Raw genomic sequence first — 8,548 nt, 5'->3', positions numbered from 1 at the left:
TCTTCTCCCCCAGCAGCGACTGTGAGGAGGAGGAGGAGGAAGAGGAGGAGGAAGGCAGTGGCCACAGCACCGGGGAGGACTCGGCCTTTCAGGAGCCTGACTCGCCGCTACCGCCCGCGCGGAGCCCCACAGAGCCCGGGCCCGAGCGCCGCCGCTCACCCGGCCCGGCCCCCGGCAGCCCCGGAGAGCTGGAGGAGGACATGCTGCTGCGGGGCGCCTGCCCAGGCGCGGACGCGGCGGGCGGCGGGGCCGAGGGCGACTCGTGGGAGGAAGAGGGCTTCGGCTCCTCGTCGCCGGTCAAGTCTCCTGCAGCCGCTTACTTTCTGGGCAGCTCGTTCTCGCCTGTGCGCTGCGGCGGCCCGGGGGATGCGTCCCCGCGGGGCTGCGGAGCGCGCGGGGCTGGCGAGGGCCCCTGCTCGCCGCTGCCCGACCACCCGGGCACCCCGCCCCACAAGACCTTCCGCAAGCTGCGGCTCTTCGACACGCCGCACACCCCCAAGGTGAGAGGACGCAGCTGCTGGGGCGCCCCGAGCCCGCGCCGGCCTAGCCTTTTAAAAAGGCAGTGGCGCCGGGAGCCGAGCGCGGCGCTGCCCGGGTTCGGTTACATAACCGCCGGGCCGCACCCGCGCTCGCTCTTCTGCGCCGCAACAAAAAAGTTGGCAGCCTCTCTTTTGGGCCCTGCCCAGAAGTTGTCCGTTAAGATTATGTAACTGAACAATGGGCCTCGTCTGGAACTTCATCTTTCAAGAGGGCTGATCGGCGCAGTCCAGGTGGCTGACGATTTAACGCCCGCCGAGTCGGGGCCTCCCCGAGCGTGGCAGCGGGGAGTGTGGCACCGATAACGTGGTTTGGAATGATGCTCGAGTGGTCCTGGCCCGACCACCTGACACTCCTGAGCGCCGCAGCCATCAGGTGGCTTTTAAACGCAGTGTTCTGTCCTGTAATTTGGGCGGCGCACGCAGGAGTTCGGTTAAAAAAAAAAAAATTCATGCGCTTATCGTTTCGTATCAGGTGGCCTTATGGGGGAAAGTTTGAGATACGGAGGGAGACTGCGCTTCGACTTGGGAGAAAAGGCTGGCCTTCAAGCATTTACAGTCTTAAAAAGATTCGTAAATAACTAAGGGGTAGCGTTTAAGCCTCTTTCCGGACAGAATATTTATTGGGTAAGCGTTTGTTTACACCCTTGGGTTTGCAGTTCCCAAATTTGGTCAGCCTAAGTGTCAGGATTAGGAACGTCCAACTGTTAAAAACCAGCATTGGTGTTGTTGCCTGGACCCTCAGGCTTTCATATACCGTTAATAAGGTATCTTAAAGAAGTAGGTGTTAAGCACCTGTTTGCTGAATGGCTAGTGAGTAAGCAGATGACCACTTGTAGAACTTTAGAAGTAACACAAGATTTTAAAACGGACACTTCCCGAAATTAAGACAGGTGCCACATTTATAAGATTAATGCAGGAAATGCACCTTTTTAAGTGAGTCAGTTTCAGTACCGTTACTAGTCATAAACCTCAGGAAGATGTGTGCTTTTGTGCTCTACTGTTTGCTAGCCGACTTCACGGCAAGATCCCTCTGGAAGTGAGGGGAGGAGTCCTACGGAGGAGGCTTTCAAAGCCCTACTTGGATGGGGGAGGGGAGCTTTTATGGGGCTCCCTGACTGCTTTCCACTTTTAGATGTATAGAAAGGTTTTGTTAACTTTTATCCTCTAGAATGAACTTAATTTTAGTCTGCATTTATATTCTTTTTAGGGTTAGAGACCTTATTTTACTTGGCCTTTTCGGAAAAGGTGGTTAGTATCCAGCTTCAGGCTCCTAAGTTAACCACTGTTTATTTTGCTTGAAAGATAACAAAGGCTTGTGTGTTGCTTTGACCTACACATTCAGGCTCGCGAAAGCCTTGTTGAAAGTTAGGTTGAGAAGGCCAGCTATAGCACTTGGATCCTAAACATTTTTTTCCCCCTCCTAGAGTTTGCTCTCCAAAGCTCGAGGAATCGATTCCAGTTCTGTCAAACTCCGAGGTGGTTCTCTATTCATGGATACTGAAAAGTCAGGAAAAAGGGAATTTGACATACGACAGACTCCTCAAGTGAATATTAATCCTTTTACTCCAGATTCTGTGTTACTTCATTCCTCAGGACAGTGTCGTAGAAGAAAGAGAACGTACTGGAATGAGTAAGTTATTTATTATTCAACAGTGTGGTTCCCCAACCACCCAAGATTGGTTTGGTATACTTATTAAAGTTTAGTTTCAACTGAATGACATGGAAGTTTATGCACTGAGAATTTTCTCCATTATTAGCAGTTCTCAGTAATCACCTGTGGAAAAGAGTGGTATGGGAAAGGAAGGAATAAAGAGCCTAGATAGTAGGAAATCTGCTGGTGTCAAAATGAGACAGGCAGAGAAGGTTGATTTCCAAAGGTTTTACTTTTTATATGTGTGGTGGTGTTGGTGTATCTAAGCAAGAACAACATTTCCATCAGTTGAGCTGTATCTTGTCATTACAAAATTAAATGCTTTCTTTTCTGTTTTCATTCATTAAATTTTCATTTTGTTATATACCTGTCAGACAAAGTTTTGGATCTCTAGTTGATTTATCTGTCAGATATGTTGATGGAAAAAATAATATTTTTCAGTTCCTGTGGTGAAGACATGGAAGCCAGTGATTATGAGTTTGAAGATGAAACAAGACCTGCTAAAGTAAATAGATTTTGATTTTATTGTTTTTGAAATTTGATTTTCTACGTCTTAACAAGCTACCACATATACATGTTAAATAAGCCACATATGCAAGCTACCATATATGTATGTTAAAACATAAGGTATAATTTTTAGGGAGGGGTCAAGATGGTGGAATAGGAGGATGCGGAATTTGTCACTCCTCACAAGTTCATCAAAAACACATCTACAAATGGAACAGTTCCCACAGAGCACCTGCAAAACATAAGATAAAATTTAAAAATTTCACACATAGTGCTATCACCATAGTGAAAAAATCATTTTCATACCTTTGTATTATATATATATATATATATATATATATATGGATACACTTTTTATTACAGAGAATTACAATTACTGAAAGCAATATGAAGTCACGGTATACAACAGAATTTCATGAGCTAGAGAAGATTGGCTCTGGAGAATTTGGTTCTGTGTTTAAATGTGTGAAGAGGCTGGATGGATGCATTTATGCCATAAAGCGATCAAAAAAGCCATTGGCTGGCTCTGTTGATGAGTATGTATTAAAGATTTTGTCTTCTTCTCTTTTGTTCAGTATGATGTTACAAATGTTAAGGTTTTAGGTGGTCAATCATTGAATTTAATTCTCTAACGTTTGAGAAGTTGTAATGATTTAATCAGATCCATTTCATTTTGTGCCATTAGTTCTTATTGGACTTGGAAGAATAATATAAGGGGTCTGATCTTGGAGCCTAACTTAAATTTCTTATTTCTAGTAGCATCCATGAATTCATAGTAAAGTGGAGTTTCATCTTTTCTGAATTCTAGGGCCAGCTAGCTTCTTTCTTTCTAACATTCTTTAATGGAAGTCTTTGGAAAAATCTGGTACAGAGTTTTAACTCCCTCTCTTTCAAGCAAGTTGTCCTTCAGCATAATGATAGATCCAGAAGTCAAGATTCTTTTATGAACTTTCAGATAAATTAACTCATTTCAGGCTTGAATAAAAATGATTTACCATTCTCTTAATCTCAAACTTCTAGGCAGAACGCTTTGAGAGAAGTATATGCTCATGCAGTGCTTGGACAACATTCTCATGTAGTTCGATATTTCTCTGCATGGGCAGAAGATGACCATATGCTTATACAGAATGAATATTGTAATGGTGAGTAATATAATGGTTCCCTTGTAAACTCATAAGCTCAAGAAAATGAACACCAAGGAGATACTTCTTTTTATCTAAAGTCTTGCTCTAATTCTATATATCTTTTATCTCTTGTAAATTCAAAGATCGGAAGCCTGATCTTTGAATTTCAACATGAATTTCAAGTGCAAGTAATTCTTGCGTGGAAGTTAGTATTGAAAACCTTGTTCTTGCGTGCATATTATTTGTATGCCTGTTACTCATATTAAACTGATTTTCTTGAGAGGACAGCAGCCTTGCCATATATATTTTGGTATCCCCAGCACTTAGCATAGTGTGTGTGGGGGATATAGTAGTTAATAATCCAGGCTCCCTGCATCTAGCCTTCCCTTTCCATTTCATTTTATGTGCTGCTAAAACTGATATTGGTTACTCATAAAATGACAGTGACTCAAAAAAAAAAAAAAATGACAGTGACTCTCCATTGATATAAATTTAGCCATTTGTTGAATCTTGCTCCCCCTTCCATCTATCCAACCTAATTTACCACTATAATCCACTGAGATGTTTCTGTAAAGTAAGAGTTATGCTCTTTTAGTTCCCTAGTTGTGCCTCCGTCCCTCCTTCCCCCGCTAAAACAAGCATTTATAGAGGTTTAACTTTGGACCTTTGTATAGCTTTGAATTTCATCAGGTCCTTCAGCAATCAACGTGTGTCCTTCCTTTTTTATTAAAGCTTTACCAGAGTCCCGGCCTCACTTCTGATTCTTACAGACAGCTGTTATTAAATACCTATATCTTTATATATGATGGATTTTTATTTCTGTATATCTTCAGTGAATATTAGAGAATTTAGAATTTAATGAACAGTCGAGTAGCAGAGATTATTTTTGTTGATTCTCATTTTTTCTTAAGACCAGCCATTTCATAGCTTGTGAATAAGTGTTATAGGTAGTAGATTCAGGTTTTCTGTATTTGAAAACAAAACAGAAGTAAAAGACTCATTTCTCATACCTGACTTCTCATTGAGTTGTCATTTTAATCTCCACCCTTGAAAGAGTAAGTGCTCAGTGTACAGCATTGCTGCTATTTTGTTTCACACATCTCTTAAAATGTTTCTCTTCATACCATCAAAACATTTTTGAAGCTATCGCCCACGGCCTTGTGTTTCTTAACCTCCATTTTTTAGTAATTGCATTTAATAATAGTACAGCTTTACCATAATACCTTCTCCCCTCCATATTTGCTAGATGCCGTCTCCTTTTAGTTTCTATCTGTCTCTCACCTTGTTGGATGTGCCTGGCTCTCAAGTATTTCAGCCACAGTCCAGATACATGGTTGTGTCATTCAGATGATTTTGAGAAAACTCTTGGGCCTGGGAGTTGGGAGGGAATGAGCCATCTTGCTAACCCTCTCAGATTACAGAGACCTTGTCCTGTAATAAAGTTAGATTATAAAATAATCTTTTGAAATAGTTTATTATTTTGGAGCATTGTAAAACACTTAAGGAATATGGGTCTTTAAAAAACAAATAGACCTCTGTAAAATAGGACTGCCTCTTTGTATGGTTGTTTATTTTGCTTAGATGAAAGACAGTGAGGCTATCTAGATACATTTGTGAGCTCTTCTTTTGTTTCCCTTTTCCACCATTCTCTCCACATAAACCCTTGAATGTCCTAATAGGCCTGGTCTTTAGATCCTTTTCTACAGTTTCACAGGGAAGGATTCTGTTATCATTCATTTGTTGTGTTGATTAACTGATATCCTTTATCTTAACTGAATTTCATTATTGTCTCAAACATCGTTTGCATTTTGAGCCTTTTTTCTTGGTTTGGTGATAGACTGAATTTCTACTCTTGATAAACAGGTGTAGAAAAATGTTGATAGATAGGGGAGGAGAACCTGAAAGATCAATAGTTTGCTTTTCTCACCTCTTGCCCTTTCAGCAACAAGATAGAAGGAACTGGCCTAGCTGTAGCTGCTAGACCCACTAAAAAGCAGCCATGTTATTTCTTGGTAAACTTGATCTAGGACTCCAAGCTCACCTGTCTGACAGGCTTCTTGACTTGCTCTGCAGTTAAAGATTTGTTCAAGTTAAGTTCAGAAAACATACTTAATCCTAAGCTCTCCAGGTGTGTGATTTATTTATTTTTTTTTAAACACATTTGACGTTTTGTTATTCAGTCTTGTTCAAATTATAGGACCTCCTTTTCTGAGTAGTATATCATTGACCTAGATTTTATTACCTTGGTTCTGATTTTATTATTCCCAACTAAGCTTTAAACGGAAGTGGTTTATTTATTTATTTATTTATTACAATAACTCCTCGTTTCCTCTGAGACAGAATATAAACAAAGTTTTTAAGTATAAACTTAAAGTTTTTTAAAGTATAAACAAATTAGCTAATTGGTTTGACTGATTCTATAAAAGTAGGTTATGTTCTTATTCATAGTAAGGGTAGTATAAATTAAAACGATACTAAGATACTGTTTTTTACTTACAAAATTTTTAGACTCTGTTGTTAAGTGTGTGGGAAAACAGGTATTCTCACACATTAAACATGGGAGTATGAATTGGTACAGCCTTCTCTAAGGGGCACTTTGTGTGTGTGTGTTATTGCCCCAGATTTATCTTCCAAATCCCCAGATTTACATAAGCTTATGCTAGCAGAATTTAAGTATTAGCCATTTTGAAATCAGAAACTGAGTGTACTGTTATTTTATGTGAGCTTTCAGAGGCAATCAGATCTTGGCACCGATGGTGTGAATACCAACTCTAAGCTCTTTTGCCGGATAAACAGAAATGGCCCTCTCAGCTACAGAATGTATTCTATATGTAATAAAACACTGTTTCCCACACACACTATGCATGTGTATATTACATTGTACATACCCTTTGACCCAGCAGTTTGTTTGTAGGAGATATACTAAATATGTGTGAAATGACCAATGTACGAAGTTATTCCTGAGACCACAGTATGTAGTATTAAAGGCTTGGAAATTATTTCTAAATGTCCATCAATTAGGGGATTGGTTAGTGTATTACCATTCAATTATACAGTGGAATTCTGTAGACACAAGAAAGAAAGGGGTAGTTTTGTATATTGGTAGAGAATGATCTTCAAGATAATGAAAATATGTTTTCACTTGTGTAAAGAGGAGTTGAAAAGAATACGTAAGAAACTGATAACATTGATTTACTCTGGGAAAGAGAACCAGGTGCATTGCTGAAGTATGTATTCATAAGACAGAGACTTTACATTGTACTTTGTACTGGTGAGTGTATTACCTACTGAAAGAATAAATAAAATTTGGATTTCACAAACAGGTTGAAGAGAATAGGTCCTATATAAAATGTCACTTTCTTGGTTGTGTGTGGTCATACAGTAAAGATGGAAGAAAAATAATATTTCAGGAAGAAGAAGATTCTAATTTTTCTTGTGTTTGTTAGGTGGAAGTTTAGCTGATGCCATAAGTGAAAACTACAGAAGCATGAGTTACTTTACAGAAGCAGAGTTGAAGGATCTCCTTTTGCAAGTTGGCCGGGGCTTGAGGTATATTCATTCAATGTCTTTGGTTCACATGGATATAAAACCTAGTAAGTATTATAGATCCTCTGACCTGTGTTCTTTAGGGTTATAGAGAATAAATGACTTCATTAAAATAATATGGGAACATAAACATCTTGCTTTGTTTTTTCATTGTTAGTTTTGAAAGATTTTTGATCCACTTATTAGTATTGTTTTATTTCCCATCACCTCTTCCCTTGTTATCCCAAATTTGAAATAACAAACTCACTTTTACTAAAAGTTAAAAATGTGCTGCATCTTATGGGAACCATGTAGTCTCGGAGTGGGACTTTGGGGAGACTAAAAGAACCTGTGTTTAAAGCCCGTCTCTTGTACTAGGCTATAGACCCATAATTTTAAATTAATGCTGGTGCCACTAACATGGTTATTAGAATAAAATGATAAATTTGAAAACATAGGTGCTACAAACCTGGAGGTATTTCTAGTCTGTAAAAGAAATAATAAAATTGTCACTGTATGACCCAGAAAACAAAATGATAGATGTATTGTGATTATAAATGTATTTAAAATGTTGCAGATAAATAAGCACTGGAGAGTTTAGGAACATAGTGGTTTTATTTTTTTTCTCTTTACCATTAGATCATTTTCAGCTAAAAATTGATTTTTATATATAAATGGCTCTAGTAGATCGACCATACTATGGCTCAGACCAACCTCATAGTATTCTTTCAAAGGCTTATGAGGTTTCAAACTGAAGATGCAGTGGTACAAATCAAGGTGTAGGCCTACGTAATTTTATGTTAAACTGAAACAAAATTGTATTACAGAAGTAGTAATTAGTACATTGTAGAATATTTTAAAATATAGACAAGCTGGACAAAAAAAAAATTAAATCCCCATTCTTCTATTAATCTTTGGAACTACAGTTATAATATCAGTGCTACTAACAGGGTTATTAGAATAAACTGAGCTGTGAAGATGCTTTGAAAACTTATGTGCTGTACAAACATGGTGGTATTTCTAGCCTGTAAAATGCCATCAAAATGTTACTGTTTTATTCAGAAAACAAAATGGTACATGCGTTTAGATTGTCTTGCATTAAAAAAAGTATGCAGGGCTTCCCTGGTGGCACAGCGGTTGAGAGTCCGCCTGCCGATGCAGGGGTCACGGGTTCGTGCCCCGGTCCAGGAAGATCCCACATG

At 39.3% G+C, this 8,548-nt stretch overlaps 1 protein-coding gene across 2 annotated transcripts in view; it reads left to right on the top strand.

The window, feature by feature from the left end:
* The first annotated feature begins 6 nt into the window (after positions 1-6).
* The window catches only part of WEE1 (WEE1 G2 checkpoint kinase), a 14,062-nt gene continuing 5,520 nt past the window's right edge, over positions 7-8,548 (top strand). The window contains exons 1-6 of one of the 2 annotated variants that reach the window (XM_024757120.1): positions 7-500; positions 1,964-2,169; positions 2,632-2,695; positions 3,061-3,233; positions 3,718-3,839; positions 7,268-7,414. In XM_024757120.1, coding sequence (XP_024612888.1) covers positions 201-500; positions 1,964-2,169; positions 2,632-2,695; positions 3,061-3,233; positions 3,718-3,839; positions 7,268-7,414 — 1,012 coding nt within the window. In that variant the 5' untranslated portion in view covers positions 7-200. Of the gene's footprint in view, positions 501-1,067; positions 1,164-1,963; positions 2,170-2,631; positions 2,696-3,060; positions 3,234-3,717; positions 3,840-7,267; positions 7,415-8,548 lie in introns of those variants that run through there. The other variant, XM_024757121.1, reaches the window with a different exon arrangement.

The sequence above is a fragment of the Neophocaena asiaeorientalis genome, unplaced genomic scaffold, assembly GCF_003031525.2.
Source record: "Neophocaena asiaeorientalis asiaeorientalis breed wild unplaced genomic scaffold, Neophocaena_asiaeorientalis_V1.1 scaffold504, whole genome shotgun sequence".
Classification (NCBI taxonomy): Eukaryota; Metazoa; Chordata; class Mammalia; order Artiodactyla; family Phocoenidae; genus Neophocaena; species Neophocaena asiaeorientalis.
Note: the sequence above shows the minus strand (reverse complement) of the source record. Positions and strands in the feature narration are given on the sequence as shown.